The 18,504-nt window shown below is 32.1% G+C and overlaps 1 protein-coding gene across 1 annotated transcript; it reads left to right on the top strand.

Moving 5' to 3' along the window:
* The first annotated feature begins 8,022 nt into the window (after window positions 1-8,022).
* LOC117907635 (disease resistance protein RUN1-like) lies at window positions 8,023-10,768 on the top strand. The gene is made up of 5 exons (XM_034821252.1): window positions 8,023-8,378; window positions 8,847-9,006; window positions 9,092-9,403; window positions 9,497-10,195; window positions 10,280-10,768. The coding sequence occupies exons 1-5, from the start codon at window positions 8,023-8,025 to the stop codon at window positions 10,766-10,768; spliced, it is 2,016 nt and encodes a 671-aa protein (XP_034677143.1).
* Window positions 10,769-18,504: the final 7,736 nt, after the last annotated feature.

The following is an 18,504-nucleotide window of genomic DNA, read 5'->3' as shown; positions in this document are numbered from 1 at the left end:
TCATAGTTAATAATTAGAAAAGTTTGGTGTTGGTTGGAAGTATATCATATTTTTATTTTTTTTCTATTTAAAAATAATAACTCCTATATAAAATTCAAGAATTCTTAAATACTTGTAAAATAAAATTAACAAAAGTGAGGTATTTAAAAATTTTAATTATTATAAATTATAAAATTTCTAAAAAAATTAATTTTTAAGAACATAAAAAGGTTAATGCCTTTTATACCAAAGTTGTAACATTTTACATAAAAGTTATTATAGCTTTTTATTTTTAAAAATAAATAATAAAAAATTGTGTTTAAACTCTACATATCCTTGTTACTTTCTTGAATTTTAGCATGAAAAATATATTAAGGAAATAGAAGTTTTTAATTTAAAGTCAAGGGCCTTAGAAAATAAATTCAAACATGGTATTTTGTAACTTAAAACTAGCATAGTATAACCAATGATTAAAATATCGTTAAATACAAATATATCAGTATTTGAATTTTACAGATATATTGAAAATATAGGAGAAATATCGGTGGATATTTTTGTCAAAATATCGATGAGGCGAAAATTTTTCAAAATTCATAAGAATGCTTGAAAAAACTCCAAAAAAATGTTAATACTAATTTTTTTTGAAAAAATTAGCATAAATTCTTTTAATATATTTATATCCATTTATTTTGAAAATTAAAATACTTTTATTAAAACATGTTTTTTTTTAAATAAAAAATTAAATTGATTTATATAAAATATTTTATTTGAGATTTGATTTCTAAAAATTTATTACAAGTGACAAATTTTCTATTAACATTAATTTATTTAAATAATTAAAATTATTACTAATTTATCTTATCAAATTAATTTTAATTTATAGAATATCAGGACTTCATTAATTTTTTATATTGTAGCAATTTTTGAGTAAAATTATATTTTTAATATTTTAAAATAAAACATTTAAAATTAAATGAATAAAAAAAAGAATAAACGAATAAAAAAAAGAATGAAGTGATAGTAATTTTTTAAAATAACATTAATGAGATAAATATAAAAAATAGTTAAAAATAAAATGATAATATGGATTTAAATTAAAAATAAATAATTAAAAAATAAAAAAAGGATAAATATTTAAAAACAAAAAACTTTTAGAAAAGATCTTTGATATTTTTTCGATATATTTATGATATATCTTATATATTCGTTTATATGATATATTCGTCGATATATCCCATATATAGTCGATATATTTTTGATATTTTGATACACTTCCTTTGTTATTATATGTATCGATTCATATTTGATTTTTTGGTCGATTTATCAGTTTCAAACAAATATATCATTGATATTTTAATCATTTTTTTATATTTATTTTCTTTTCTATATTTGATATTCAATATCCTATCCGTAGTAGATAAAAATGGGCTTTTTAATTCATGAGTATAACACCATAAAGATGAGAGGCAAGTACAGTGTCAAGGGGGAAGGGTGTAGCCGTATTATTAGTTCAGTTCACGAGGAAATGGACATATAGAAATAAAATATGCTGGAAAACCACTACTTTGCAATTAAGCACCAAAAAAGACAAAAGTTGACGGCCTTCGATGAACCCAACTCATCTGCAAAATTTCTAGTTATACAAATAGACAAAATTTGTTCGACTTTTGGGGCCCGTGCTCCTCCCTAGAAACCTGCTCCCTCCTAGGAACATGCTCCCACCAAAGTTGGAAACCTGCTCAAACATTAAATACAGTTTTAATATTTATACGAAGGTGAAGAGTGGTATCGATGATTCACTTTTATCACCAGCGGGCCGGACATATAAAAATAAAATATGTTGAAAATCACTACTTTGAAATTAAGCACCAAAAAGGACAAAAATGGACGGCTTTTGATGTACCCAAACTCATTTGCAAAATTTCTAATTGTACAAATAGACATAATTTGTTTGACTTTTGGGGCCATGCTCCCTCCTAGGAACCTGCTCCCACCAAAGTTAGAAACCTCGTCAAACACTAAATACAGTTTTAATATTTATATGAAGTTGAAGAGTGGTATTATGATTCACTTTCATCATCAGCCGGCCGGACATATAGAAATAAAATATGTTGAAAATCACAACTTTTGAAATTAAGCACCAAAAAGGACAAAAATTGACGGCTTTTGATGTACCCAAAATCATTTGCAAAATCTCTAATTGTACAAATAGACAGAATTTGTTTGACTTTTGGGACCCATGCTCCCCCCTAGGAACTGCTCCCATCACCAAGTTAGAAACATGCTCTACCAATGGAACAGTTTTTGTAACGATATAGATATTATCCGCTTTGAATTTAAATGGACACGACTTTAAAAGTCGTCTACTTGATAAAGAGGAGTCTCTATATATATAACACCAGAAACATTCTCTCCTATTTGATGTGGGACATCACAAACACCCCTCATGCAGACACAACGTCCTCGTTGTGTCCCATGGGATTACCGGGCCCAATAAACCCCCACATCGGGGTCAGGGATCGGCTCTGATACCATTTATAACGACCCATACCCAACCATATAGATATTGTCTCATTTGAACCCAAATGAGCCCTCACGACTTTAAAACGCGTCTACTTGATGAAGAGAAGCCTCTACATATATAGCACCAAGAATATTTTCCTCTATCCGATGTGGGACATCACAGTTTTTTATATTTATATGAAGTTAAAAATTTGTATTGATGACTCTTTCACCATCAGTCGAACGTATAAAAGTAAAATATGCCGGAAAACCATTACTTTGAAGTTAAGCACCAAAAAAGACAAAAATTGACGGCTTTTGATATGCCCAACTCATTTGCAAAATTTTCGGTTGTGCAAATAGATAAAACATATATATACATTTTGTCACAAACCATTTGGTAAAATGCTTGTACAGTGATCCACTTTCTTTCCATAATCCACGGAAATCTATTGAGCGGCAGACTAAAACAAATAAGAAACACTGTATACTCCGACATTGTCACATGGTCACATAGCATTTCGATGAATACAAAACAAGGAGAAATTTCTTCCACAATTCACATCAATCCATTGGATGGCAGAGAGAAAAGATACTTTTCTTAAATCAAATATATTTTTAGAGTATTTTAAAAAAAAATCAAATATATGAAGAATATTTTGATAATTTTTGTACTATATGGTGTTGTTTGGAAATATTCCATGTTTTTAACTTTATTTTTATTTTTATTTAAAAGTAATAGTAACTCCTATGTAAAATTTAAGAATTCTTAAATACTTACATGTAAAAAAAATAACAAAAGTGAGGTATTTAAAATTTTCAATTATTATAAATTATAAAAAATAATTTTTGAGAATATAAAATAAGTAAATGCTTTTTATTCGAGAGTTATAATATTTTATATAAAACTTATTATAGTTTTTTATGTTTAAAAATAAAAAATAAAAAATGTATTTAAACTCTACATATCCTTGTTACTTTCTTGAAACTTTAGCATGACAAAAATATTAAGGAAATAGAAGATTTTAATTTAAAGTCAAGGGCTTTAGAAAGTAAATTCAAATACGGTATTTTTTAACTCAAAACTATGTAGCAGAGAATAACCCCATAGAGATAAGAGGCAAGTACGGTGTCAAGAGGGGGAGGGTGCACCCGTATGACTAGTTCACGACGAAATGGACATATAGAAATAGAATATGCTGGACAACCACACTTCGAAAATAACATTGGAAATTAAGCAGCAAAACGATAATTATTGACAGCTTTTGATGTACCCAACCCATCTGCAAAATTTCCTGGAAACCTGTTTTGACTTTTGACTTTTGGGGGCCGATGCTCCTTCCTGGAAACCTGTTCCCACCCACCAGGCTAAGATTATAAGAAACCGCATAAAATGTTACATTTATCTGAAGCCTCAGCATCATAGCAGAGAAATCTCAGTTCTTTGCAATTTTAGCACACCACCTGTCTTGAATGGCTTCAACCAGTACCCAATTCTGGTATGATGTATTTTTGAGTTTTAGAGGGGAGGATACCCGTAAGAATTTTGTCGATCATCTTTATGCAGGTTTAGCTGCAAATGGAATTCGTACATTTAGAGATGATAAGCAACTTGAACGTGGAGGGGAGATTTCAGCTCGACTCTTACATGCTATTAAAAATTCACGTATTTGTATAGTAGTTTTCTCTGAGAACTATGCTGATTCCCGATGGTGTTTAAATGAATTACTGGCTATTATTGAGTCAAATGCAAGCGATGATAGCAGAATTGTTTTGCCGATTTTCTTTCATGTGAATCCTTCAGATGTACGACATCAGAGGGGAAGTTATGCCACAAGGCATACTTCTCCCGTTGAAGACGCAGACGAGGATGAAGTTGCGATGATAGAGAACTGGCAAAATGCTTTGACTGCAGCAGCCAATTTGAGTGGATATCAAGTGGACCCAAATACGTAAGTATAACTTTCCTTCATCTCTCGTTTGCAAAATTTCTCCTTTCTGTCTCTTGATTTATTTTCCAGTAAACTATAACAAGTTTTACAACCAATATTTTGGTATATGCAATTTTGTCCCGTGGAAGCAATTAATCTCATCTCCCACCCTTCTTCCTAAATTATATTGTCTACTTATACGCTTAGACCACGTTTGATAAAAATTTAATACTTTTTATTTAATAATTTAAGTTTAAGTTAAATTATTTTTAAGTTGTTAAGTTAAAATTTATTATTTAATTTTCTTTTTATAAAAGAATGAAAGTTTTTAGGAATATCTTTATAAATTTCTAAGTTTATAATAAAAAATGATTTTGTGAAGATTATATAGGATAGATAGAGATGTGAGGAAGAATGAGAGAGTACACCCACTAGTGAAGTGAAGGCTTGTAATTCAATGTGTAGATACAAAAAGTGAGAAAATATGAAATGTTTCAACATTTCAAAATTATATTTAATTTATGTTATTTGCAATATTTTCCTTAGTACAGTTAAATGATCTCCTTCATCACGATAAAACCTTATATACCTTTGTGTGTGATCTCCTTAATGTTAAAGCTTTTGCCTTTATAAGAAAATGGTATTAGATCTTTTGCCTATACAACAAGGCCAACCCCAATTTTATGTATTCCTTACAAATTTTAATCTAAATCCTTTTAATTTAATTAGGAGCATTTGTAATTAAAATGGTCATCTCATTCGAATTTTCCATTGATATGATATTTAAAAGTTCTTTGTTATATTGAAGTGCTTCATTAAGCAAAACTTTTTTGAAGCAAATGAGAAAGATTTAGGACCTAAAAAAGCTCATTTTCAATCCAATCAATTAAGGGGTTTAAAACTTATATATATACATTCATTTAATGAGGAATTGAAATGCAAGGGCCGGTCTTTACAAAGCAAAAACACCTCAATTCATTACAACATGATATTGTGCATATTTATACAATTGAATAGCAAGATAAGATAGGCTAAGGCATATGCTATAATCTTAGGAGATTTATGCAATTGAATAGCATACTATGGCAAGGTCTAAGGCTAATAGAGAGAATAATCTTGGCATTTGAAACCATTAGAGTTATTTATTTATTAATTTTGGCTAGGATATGATGGAACATATTTTTTTTCCTTATATGTCCTAAGAAGTGGTGAAAAGTATTCTCATAAGAGACACTATAATATCTTATAAAATTGAGATAGCATGTCCTTTTTGGGTGATCGATCCTAAGCATTTGTTATAATATAATTTGTGACCATAGTAATTCCTAAAATGAAATTTGGCATCTATCTTTTGTAAACTGGAGTATGTCAAATGATCACAAAATAGAGATAATCGAGACTCAAGGATTGTAGAGGTAATTTTGAAAGGTTAATAGCATTTACCTTATTGGATTATGAACACCAGCTCATAAGGAGTTGGTGTAATTTCATGGGATACTAAAGTGTAATTGACTATTTTTAATGAAATGTTGAGTTAACTTTATAATTAGATTCTTAGAAAATTAGCATTTCCTATAAGTCTCATTCAACGCTACTCAAGCCCATATTCTTTGTTAGCACAAAGTCTTAAGGTTTTATAGAGAATTAATCATTTATGTGCATTAGGGTGTTTTGATAAAAAAAAATGCAAGCTTGTGTAGGATTTTATAATTAATTAATTTGGGTTTTTTCTGAATTTGGCTAATTAATCCATTAGAGTCTATGAAGATTTATTAATTCATTAGAACTAAACAAGTTAGATTAAGTGACCTAAACTCAAGTTAGACCAAAGTCACTTGAGCCCATAAGAAAGCTTATAAAAACACTCTTAAGGGTTTAAGACTAAACATTCTTGACTATTGTCTTCTAGAGAGCTTACATCTCTTTAAATAAGTTAGATCAAGTGACCTAAACCCAAGTTAGACCAAAGTCACTTGAGCTTATAAGAAAGCTTATATGAACACTCTTAATGGTTTAAGACTAAATATGCTTGACTATTGTCTTCTAGAGAGCCTACATCTCTCTCTCTCTCTCTCTCTCTCTCTCTCTCTCTCTCTCTCTCTCTCTCTCTCTCTCTCTCTCTCTCTCTCTCTCGCTTAAGAAAATTGTATAGCCAATTTACACATATGTTGTGATACTAATGTCAAAAATTGAAACAATGTAACAATAATATGGGCACATGGTTCATTCATTGATCGGGTCCAATACCTCTTACTCATCAAGGACATATTGGATTTTGTGATGCCATATATCATAATTATCACCATCTAGCTTCTCCCCTTTGTAAGATAAACAATAATTATTTTTATGCCATTTCCTAGACAATGCACAAAAGTAGGGATATTATTATGGTATACATTGAGGATTATTGCAGCATGAATCTTAGGCCGGGGTAAAATTAAGAATTCCCTAGGTCACAAGATTGAAAGTAGAACGAGGTTTCCAATCATCTCTCGCACCACACTAGGTCATTACCAATTTTAAACCTAAATTTGTTTCACCATAAAGAAATAGAAAATATAGTTATCCTTTATATGATGAGTAGAACTAAAGAATGTGCAGATTTGATATACCTAGCCTCACAAAACTGGGAAGAGAAGGGAGAGGGGAGATACTACTTGTGCTTTTGATTGATGCTTAATATGGGAGAGAGAGCCTCGTTTCATAGAGCCCTAAGCTATAAGGGGAATCGTGAGTTAAAAACCTCTCTCAACAATCCTCCCTCATCCATTCTGCTCAGCTCCACATTAAGCAGTTCCTAAAATCCCTCCCGTATTAGTTAGCAAAAAAGGGACTGAGGAAACACAAGAACCCTAAGGTAAGCTGAAGTTTTGGCAAGTGAATTGAGAAGGCAAAAAAGTCCCTTATAATTAATACATCGGCAAGTTGCAAGAAGTGCTTTTACAAACACTCTTGGCTGCCCTAATTCACTAGAATATCGGAGAAGTGTTCTCATGAACAACTTGTTTGAAATGGAAAAAATGAATGGACAGGAGGATAGTTTATGCTTCAATTTACAGTCAGCATATACTAGACTGGAAAGATTAGACAACATTCTGGTGGTCATTTTTTCTAGGATTCTAATAATAGCATCATTTACTGTAGAAGGGACATAACATTGTGACACCTTAATTAAGACAATAACTGAATACCAAACATGTATCATTCTAAGGCTAACAAAAATCACATTTTCCATTTTATTCCAGATTTTTTTTCCTTTTCTTTCTTTTTTTTTTTTTTTTCCTTTTTTGCATAGGTACAAAATGAAGCTAGATATGGAATTTAATTAAATTTGATTCAATTCCTTTAATTTATATTGTTTTGTTCGTAATTTAACTGCTTTGAACAAAACTGAATACCATCAAATTTACTTTGCAAATATTTACATCTCTGTAGTTCACTCTCTGAAACTTCACATCTTCTTTTGTATCTTATAATTGTGTATAGACATGAATCCCAGCTTCTTCAAGATATTATTAGTGATATTTCATCTCACATAAATCGTGAACGTTTACATGTCGGCACAAACCTGGTTGGGGTGAATATACATCTGAATGAAATAACGAAGTTGATGACCATTAAGTCAAAAGATGTTCCAGAAGATGTTCTCATGGTGGGGATATGTGGACTTGATGGAGTAGGCAAGTCCACAATGGCTAAAGCTATTTATAATGAACTCTGTTATCCATTTAAGAGCAAAAGCTTTCTGGACAAAGTTGGAGACGTTTCCAAAGAGCCTCATGGTCTACTGGATTTGCAACAACAACTTCTTTGTGATATCTCACCCAGAGGAGAACCACAAATAAGTACTCTTGATCAAGGAATTATTGTGTTACAGAGAATGCTTCACCGTGAAAAGGTTCTTCTTGTCATTGATGGTGTGAATGCTAAGGAGCAATTAGAAAAGTTAGCTGGAGGACATGATTGGTTTGCTGAAGGAAGTAGAATTTTTATAACATCTAGAGATAAAAGTTTGCTGGAGCACAAAGTGGATGAATTATATGAGCTTCCAGGATTAAATGGGTGCGAAGCTCTTGAACTCTTCAGTTGGCATGCTTTTAATAAAAGTTTTCCAAATGTTGAATTTTATAATATTTCCAAACGTTTCGTACGGTATTGTCAAGGTCTTCCCTTAGCTCTCAAAGTATTGGGTAATTTTCTATGCAATAAGCAACACGATGAATGGGAAAGTGAGTTACGTAACCTTGGTAAAGAACCTAACATGGAAATTTTAGATGTGTTTAAAGTAAGTTTTGATGGACTATCATTAACTTCTAAGGCAATATTCCTTGACATTGCATGTTTCTTTAAAGGAGAGTATAAAGATTTTATTATAAAAATACTAAAGAGTCATGATTTTGATGTTGAGGGTGGAATAAGATTTCTACAAAATAGGTGTCTTCTAACAATTTCAAATGGGAAGGTTGGCATGCATAATTTGATACAAAAATTGGGTCATAAAATCGTGCGTGATGAAAGTCTCTGGGACAAAGGTATACGCAGCCGATTGTGGCATCATATGGATGTACAAGATGTATTGGAGGAAAGGATGAAGGTATGAATGCTCTTCTATAATCTATGTAACTAGGTAAAACCATATGCACGTTATGCTTATTGCTTATCATCTGCTCTTTTGACAGGGGACCAAGTCAATTGAAGGCATACTCCTAGATTTATCGAAACTAGACAACATAAATTTATCTACTCAAGCAATGACAGATATGACTCAACTTCGATTGCTCAAAATTTTCTTGGGTTCTGAAGTTGTTTCTGGTGAAGAGGATTGCAAAGTGTGCATTAAAAGTGATTTTAAATTTCCTTCAGGGAATTTATGCTATCTCTATTGGCATGGATACCCTTTGAATTCTTTGCCGTCAAATTTTGACCCTGCGAAACTAGTGGAACTCAACATGCCGTATAGCAACATAAGAAAATTTGGGTTAGGGAAAATGGTATGTATACTTTCTTTATACGTTTCCTTTTATATGCGCCTTTTCTTTATGTTACTCGTAGATTATTTATTCAAGCAACATACTTTTTAACAGGTTTCCAATCTAACAGCCATCATTCTCAGTCACTCTAAAGACCTCGTAATGGTCTCAAACTTTTCCAGCACCCCAAATTTGGAGAAACTAATTCTTGAAGGTTGCACAAGCTTGCGCGAGATTGACCCATCTATTGGAGATCTGGAAAGGCTTGGTTTGTTAGATTTGAAAGAGTGCAAGTCACTGGGTAGTCTTCCAGACAGCATCTGCAACTTGAAATCTCTTAAAACTCTTTATCTTAGTGGCTGTTCAGAACTCAACGGTTTGCCCAAAGACTTGGGAAACATGACACATCTAACTGAGCTTTATGCCAATAGAACAGCTACAGGAGCGCCCCCTTCTGCAATTCGTCGGATAAGAAAATTTCTAATACCGCCCTTTAGTGGATATAAAGGGGGAAGAGCTTACCCATCATTGTCTTCTTTACCAGGTTTATCCCTCTTAAGGGAATTAGATCTAAGTGATTGTTATTGGTGGGATGCAAAAATACCCTATGATTTTTGGCGCTTATATTCATTGGAAAAGTTAAATCTGAGTGGAAACCCTATTACAATCATGCCAGCAAGCATCAAAGAACTTTCGAGGCTAAAAGTTCTTGTGTTGGGGCGTTGCAAGAGGCTCCAATCACTTCCGAAACTTCCACCAAGTCTGCAAGAACTGGATGCACACGAATGTGTATCATTAAGTTATGTTGTGAAGGTCTCTCTCTCTCTCTCTCTCTCTCTCTCTCTCTCTCTCTCCCTCTCTCTCTAATATGTTAAACATTCCGATTTTCCATGGCAGAAGCACGCTCCAGAGAGTCAGTTCTGTATTCTCGTTCCTGGAGATAAAGTTCCTGCATGGTTTGACTTTCGTGGAGAGAAATCTTCAACAATCTTTCCTGGAGTTAAAGTTCCTGCACGTTTTGACTTTCATCCATGGGAAGCTTCAGTAGCAATCCATTCGGGCGATCTCCTGGGAATTTGGGTATGCTTTGTCTTTGCTTTCAAGGATCAACTGCCTCAGATCCACGACGACATATCATGTCGGTTGAACAATTTTTCATTTTTCTATTCCTACCGGGACAAGTGGAGTGGTGAGCATTCATCAAATCGCCACATGTGGTTAGCATATCAACCATGCTCTGCATTCGATATTTGCTTCCCTGAGACATGGCGTAACATTGAGGCTTCCTTTGAACTGTCTGGTGTGACTGATGCGTCGGAGATAGAGCGTGGCATTCACCTTATCTACAGAAAGTACTCTCAGAAGAAGCAGAGGATTAAGAATTGAGTGATCGGGTTTTTTGATTAAAGGGCCTCTTCAAATCCAAATTTTGAAATTTAATCTCGAACTATTTTTTGGCATCCTTTGGACAAAAATGCTTTCATTATTTTCTTGTAAAAATAACTCTTTCTTTTAAAATCTATATGTAAATACTTGAAATAGAAAAGGACATTTATGTCAAAAATGGGTTACTTTTCTAGAAAAAACATGGGAGGGTTAGATTTCCGATTTAGGGATTATTTCATCATTTTTATCCAAATATTCCTATAGGATTATTGATAAATTTACGGTGGTTATCGGGGAAAGTAATTTTTAAAATGTCGTAGTTTGGAAAATAATTCCAAATCTACGACATTTTTTAACACGTAGGATGAGAGTGGAAAAAATAGCATTTTATATTTGAAAAGAAGTGGAAACCCATTTCCCCCTAGCCTGTTTTCTTCTCTGTCTCAAAACTCATTTTGTCCTCTGCCCGAAAAACCCATTTTCCCGCACGCTGATCATGGAGTAGAGATCCTTGCCTCAACACCAATAGGAAGGAAGTGAAGTGCAGATCTGAGAGACCATTGCCCCTGGTGTTTTCTGTAAGTTTTGTGGTTATATTTGGTGGTGTGGTTGTGTTTGGTCACCGTGAAAGTGTGGGAAAGTTGAAAAAAAATAAAGTTATCGTTTTTTTTTTTTACAATGAAACCGAGTAGACTACAAATTATGGAGAAAGTTTTCATTTTTTTTGTGGTTCGACTTGTCGCGATTCTGTTTGGTTGCTAAGAAAGTGTGGAAAAGTTGAAAAAAATAAAGTTTTCATTTTTTTTTTTTACAATGAAACCGAGTAGACTAAAAATTATGGAGAAAGTTTTCATTTTTTTTTGTGGTTCGACTTGTTGTGATTTTGTTTGGTTGCCAAGAAAGTGTGGGAAAGTTGAAAATTTTGTTTTCATTTTTTTATCGGTCGGCTCCGACACAATATTCGTCACCGATTATGTGTCCAATTTTTTTTATAAAAAAAATAAGATGCTATTTGGTAATCTGATCATGATTTGCGGGGAAAGGTTGTGTTTTTCAGCTTGGCTCAAAAATCGTGGATTTAGGGTTTGTGAAATTTAAATCCAATGGCACAAGAGCAAAGAGACCCCCTATAACAGATCCAGAAAGTACAGGGAGCAAAAAAAAAAAAAGCATTTTTTTTTTTGTTTTCGTTGGGGGCTTTGCATGGATTTTCTCGAAAATCAAACGAGGATGAATTTTCTCAGAAATCGAATAGGGGATGGATTTTCTTGGGAATCAAACGGGCGTTGCAAAAAAAAAAATAATAATAATAACATGATTAGATTAGTACTTGCGAGGATTGAGAGTGGCAAAGGAAAATAGGGCCTTTTTCATGAGGGTAAATTGGGATTCTTCACTGGGTAAAGCTTGTTGCCAATGTAGTGAAGGAAATGCTACCAGCGGTGGCAAATTCAATTTCATGGGGCAAAATGGGATTCTTCAGTGGGTTGCAACTTGGAAGCAAATCCAACGAGATTCTTCATTGGGCAAAATGGATATACTATCTTTTTATTTGTTAAAATTAAATAGTCTATCTTGTATAAAATGGATACATTAAATTGAATATGATAAATTAAAATAAATTTAATTTGATTCAGTCTTATATATTTTTTATTTGATTCTTTTTAGTCCACCATCTTATCAGCAGCCGATATCATCCATTACTCAATCAGGAGGTGTATGGACTAAAGGGGAGGGGCTCATACGAGAGGGACTAGGCATACATCTATTCTTAGAGATGCACCATCAACTGACATTAGCTCGCCACCTGTTCAGGAGACTCCTATTACACTTATGGAGGTGCCATCCACCCGACCTATAGTACCACTTGTTGCATCATCACCACCATCGATAGAGGCTACATTGGTTGATGATCGTGGTTGAGGACATGGCCGAGGACATGGTAGGACATGTGGTTGTGGAGCTCATGGAGGGTTACATGTTAGCCCCATAGAGCCAAGTGGGGAGCATGCACATCATAGACGTCCACAACGGAAGAGGAATGCTCCTTCGTGCAGTACATATTGAGGATGTTACTACATCTGACTTGTATTTTGGATACTATTAGTATTTTTCATATCATTATTTTGGACAAATACTCAAGATATATATTTATACTTGTTTTATTTTGGATTCACTAACTTTTTATTAACGTTAATTCTATAGTATTCTATATATTCTGGACTTATTTTACACAAAATAGTGTTGTTACTATTTTGGAAATGTGATAACCAAATTGACATTTGGTTTACTTGTTTTCATTGGTTTTGGATTGAATGTCAAAATATTGATTATAATGTATACAGGTGATAAACTTTAAACATTTGGTTGTATAGCATGTAATACTAATTAAGAGATAGAATTTTCTTTTTTCTTTTGTGGAAGGTGTTTCTTCAAGAGACACCTTCAACATAAATTCGAAATTTTCCACCGTGTATGGAAATTGTGGAAAGTCTTCAAGAGACACTTTCAGTATAAACCCAATTTTTTAAAAATTATGGAAGGTGTCTCTTCAAGAGACACCTTTAGTATAATTCCATTTTTTTTCGAATTGTGGAAGGTGTCTCTTCATATAAACCCAATTTTTAAAAAATTATGGAAGGTGTCTTTTCAAGAGACACCTTTAGTATAATTTCATTTTTTTCGAATTGTGGAAGGTGTCTCTTAATATAAACCCAATTTTTTAAAAATTATGGAAGAGACACCTTTAGTATAATTCTATTTTTTGGGAATTGTGGAAAGTGTCTCTTCAGAATAAATCGATTTTTTTTTTTAATTATGGAAGGTGTCTCTTGAAGAGACACATTTAGTATAATTCAATTCTTTGGGAATTGTGGAAGGTGTCTCTTGAGTATAAATTCGAAATTTTCCACTATTTGTATGAAAATTGTGAAAAGTGTCTCTTTTCAGTATAAACCCAAAAAATGGAATTACACTAAAGGTGTCTCTTCAAGAGACACCTTCCATAATTTTAAAAAAATTAGGTTTATATTGAACAATTTCATGCACAGTGGAAAATTTCAAATTTATGTTGAAAGTGTCTTCAAAAGACATCTTTAGCTTTAAAATTATTTCCATAATTTTTAATACATATTGAATTTTGTGGAATTGTGGAAAGTGTCTTTTCAAGAGACATTTTTAGTATAAATCCAATTTTATGTAATTTTAGAAGGTGTCTCTTGAAGAGACACTTTTAGTATATATATATTGGAAAATGTTTCTTCAAGTGACACATTTTGTATAAATTAAAATTTATTGGAATTGTAGAAGGTGTCTCTTCAAGAGACATCTTTAGCTTTAAAATCAAATTCATGAGACATATTCAAATTTGTCAAATTGTAGAAGGTGTCTCTTGAAGAGACACCTTTAATGCATATTGGATTTTATGAAATTGTGGAAAGTGTCTTTTCAAGAGATACCTTTAGTATAAATCCAATTTTCTGGAATTCTAGAAGGTGTCTCTTAAAGAGATACCTTAAACTTAAATTCAATTCTTTTAAATATGTATCATGATTTTGAAAATTATGGAAGATGTCTCTTCAAAAAACACTTTCCACGTGGTCAAAACTGCCATAGATTTGTCAATATTTTCACAACTACCATTTTTTAATAATTATTTTTAAAAGCTGCCGTAAAAGTTAAAAAAGCCCGGAAAAAGATGGGAGTACTATAAACTTTTTATTAACGCCTCTCTCTTGTTTCCGATCTTCAAAACTATGGGAACAAAGTGTGTGTTCCATTTATCTGGCTCACCTGAGGTTTTTGAACTATGTTGTATATCTCATATAAGCAAAACTACCTTGAAGTTTTCTTTGTTATAGTTTCTAGGGGCTTTTTTTTGCAGTAATTTTTAAAATTAATTATTAAAAAATGGTAGTTGTGAAAATATTGATAGATACGACAGTTTTTGTCACGTGGAAGGTGTCTTTTGAAGAGACACCTTCTACAATTCCAGAAAATTGGATTTATACTAAAGGTGTCTCTTAAAAAGACATTTTTCACAATTCCATAAGATCCAATATGCATTAAAGGTGTCTCTTGAAGAGACACCTTCCACAATTTGACAAATTTGAATATTTCTCATGAATTTGATTTTAAAGCTAAAGATGTCTCTTGAAGAGACACTTTCCAATATATATACTAAAAGTGTCTCTTCAAGAGACACCTTCTACAATTCCAGAAAATTGGATTTATACTAAAGGTGTCTCTTGAAAAGACACTTTCTACAATTCCACAAAATTCAATATGTATTAAAAATTATGGAAATGATTTTAAAGCTAAAGATGTCTCTTGAAGAGACACATTTAACATAAATTCAAAATTTTCCATTGTGCTTGGAATTGTTCAATTTAAACCCAATTTTTTTTTTTTAAAATTATGGAAGGTGTCTCTTCAAGAGACACCTTTAGTATAATTCCATTTTTTTGGGTTTATACTGAAAGTGCCTCTTCAAGAGACATTTTTCACAATTTTCATACAAACAGTGGAAAATTGTGAATTTATGCCGAAAGTGTCTCTTGAAAAGACACCTTCCACAATTCCCAAAAAAATGGAATTATACTCATACACCTTTCATAATTTTAAAAAAAAAATTAGGTTTATACGAAAGTCTCTTCAAGAGACACTTTCCACAATTTCCAGACACAATGGAAAATTTCGAATTTTGAAGAGACACCTTCCATAATTTACAAAGAATGGAATTATACTAAAGGTGTTTCTTGAAGAGACACCTTCCATAATTTTTTAAAAATTGGGTTTATACTGAAGAGACATCTTCCATAATTCCCAAAAAATGGAATTATACTAAAGGTGTCTCTTGAAGAGACACATTCCATAATTTTTAAAAAATTGGGTTTATACTGAAGAGACACCTTCCACAATTTCCATACATAGTGGAAAATTTCAAATTTATGCTGAAGAGACACCTTCCACAAAAGAAAAAAATATTATATCTCTTAATTAGTAATTATAATACCCATCCATAGGGATAAACTCAAGGGAAAGGTCTCGATAATGGCCATAGCATTATTTGAACTCTTCTTCCAAGGATCTCTATTTTTTTTTTTTTCAATATTGTTTGATTTTCCATGTTTCCAACTATGTAATTTCTTGTTTCATGCATACATTATTTTATTTAGCAAATTGTTAATTTTTGCATTATTCATACCCCCAACTATTGAAATAAGTAAGACAACATCTTAATATGAGCAGGCAAAAATAAATCAACACAATGAATATCAAATTTTTAGATTGGAAAAACCCTCCCACAAGAGGTAATACACAAGAAATATGTACTACAAAACTTGCTATTTATGCCTCCCTGCAAAACACTTGCATCATTCATTTTGATTGTTGAAGAAAAATATATGATATTTTGTATGAATTGATTGATCCTTTATAAAAACTTGTTATTTATGTCTTCCTGCAACATAAAGTAGAGAAAACTTGTTTATAAATTATTTTTCTTTTAACTTTTTTTAAAGTAAGAAACATTCAATAACTTTTTTAGCTGTATTAAATAAAGTAATAGTTGTTTGCTGAGTTCCGTAGCAACAAGTTTGAGCATTCACCTACGTTAATGTTATTGACTTTAGTAAAAAGAAAGTTATTAGTTCTAATAAATACAACATACGACTATGTATAATGTAGTGTTACCTTGAACAAGAGTCTACATTTGTATATTTTGTTGGATTTGTACTAAATTTAATATAATGTTGGAAGTTCTATGGGAGAGCCCTTCATCGTCAGAACTTCATAAAAAAGAATCATATCTATTAAATCTTTAAAAAATATATATATAAAGATGCATGAAATAGACTAGGAATTCTTAGCAATAAAATATTTAAGTTTATATATATACTGAAGAAAAAAAATGAAAAAAAAAATATTGAGAGAAATATGAAAATAGAAGGTTTAAAAATAATGCAAGAAACATATTAGGAATTTTCAGGATAGAACATTATAATATATATATATATATATATATTCATCCATTAAAGAATAAAGAAATATAGAAAAACAAGGTTTAGTAGATAAATTATTTAAATTTTTATAAAAATGAATAATATATATTGAAGAAATATATGGAAAGGAAAAGTTTTGAGAAATATGAAAATAGAAGACTACCTAAATTAATACATTATTTAAAATTCTTTGAAAAAATAATAATATTGTAGACCCCTCTTTTGGACCAAGGGACATTTGTTTTTTCATTACTTTTATTTGTTGCATTTTATGGGATTTTTGTCACCACTTTCTTGCCACCTGAGAAGCTTGGTTTTTTTTGGGTAGGTTAATGACACCATCTCTATAGAGGAGTGGGGACGATCTTAGTGAGAGAGAGCAAGCATGCATGGGACGTGTGGCAAAGACATGACCACCTTGCCATGGTGGTAGTTAGGGATGGAGACCTTTTTGCTGAACGAGGAATAGTGGAATTGATAGAGGCTTGGATGAGAAGAAATGGGTTGAATGGAAAAATAGAGAAGAGGGGAGTCATTTTGAAAGGAATGTGCAGAAGAAAAGAGTTGCTGTAGGAAATAGAGTGAGTATTGGCTAAGAAGAAAAAGAGGAGTGCATAACAGGGAAAGGAAGTAGCCCCAAGTAAGTTTGTTGTGGGTTTCTTGCTTATTTTGATTAATATAGTTCTCTTTTCTTTCCCATTGTTTGCTTTGCATTGCTTTGCATTGCTTGTCGATTTGGGTGTTGATGATATGAGTTACATGTTGAACTTTGTTGATTTCTGGATCATTTTTATATTTTGTTGTTATCGATCTCCCTACTATTTTTGTGGGTTGGCTTGGGACTAGTGTGACTCTATTTCATATACACTATGTAACAATCCATATAGATCATTTTCATTCATGCTTTGAATCTAGCTTAAGATTTCCTTACTCATTTCAAGCCCATGGAGGATATATGAAATGAAACTTCATACATTTAACATTTGTTTGGTTTTTTGTTAGCTTTTCTCTAGTTTTTATGTTGTTTTTATCTTCGCTCTATGTTCCTTGATTACTACTCAAAAAGAGCATATTTTAGATAATAATTCTCATGAGTTTCATGTCTTTTGAGTAGTAATTATGCCTAAAACACTCAATTAACATGTTGTTGCCCTTGCAAGAGTTACTAACAAGTTTTATGGAGTTTTGGAGTCATTTCAAGGTATGTTTTTGATAAATTTGTGACAAAAGAGATGAATCAAATTGAAGAAAACAAATAAAGTTGATGATGATCCAAATGCATAATGAAAGAAGCAATGAAATGCACTTGGATAAAGCTTTGGAGCTTAATTGAAGGTGATGGAGATGGATTAAACATGAAGAAATGAGAAAAGTTGTAAAGAGGAGCCGGAATAGCATAATTGTCGGTTTCGAATGACCATGCGAAATTTTCGCACAGTCATGCGAAATGAGACAGAAAGGAGGTGGCTGCAGCATAAAGGGAAATTTTGAGGAAGTGATTTCGCATGACCATGCGAAATTTTCGCACAGTCATGCGAAACGCTCCAGAAGAACGAAATTAAAGCTTTTGGATTCTCCACTTCGCACCATCATGCGAGATTGCTAGGGCTCGTGCGAAAATGCATTCTCTCCAGATTCCTTGATGAAGAAGCATTTAGAAGACCTCTAAAATGTTGCCAAGTGTCCTTTTTACCTTGGCCTATAAATAGAAACGAGATGGACTCATTTGAAAAT

This window comes from Vitis riparia, chromosome 18 (genome assembly GCF_004353265.1).
Source record: "Vitis riparia cultivar Riparia Gloire de Montpellier isolate 1030 chromosome 18, EGFV_Vit.rip_1.0, whole genome shotgun sequence".
NCBI classification, from domain to species: domain Eukaryota; kingdom Viridiplantae; phylum Streptophyta; class Magnoliopsida; order Vitales; family Vitaceae; genus Vitis; species Vitis riparia.
This window is presented reverse-complemented; position numbering and strand designations above follow the sequence as displayed.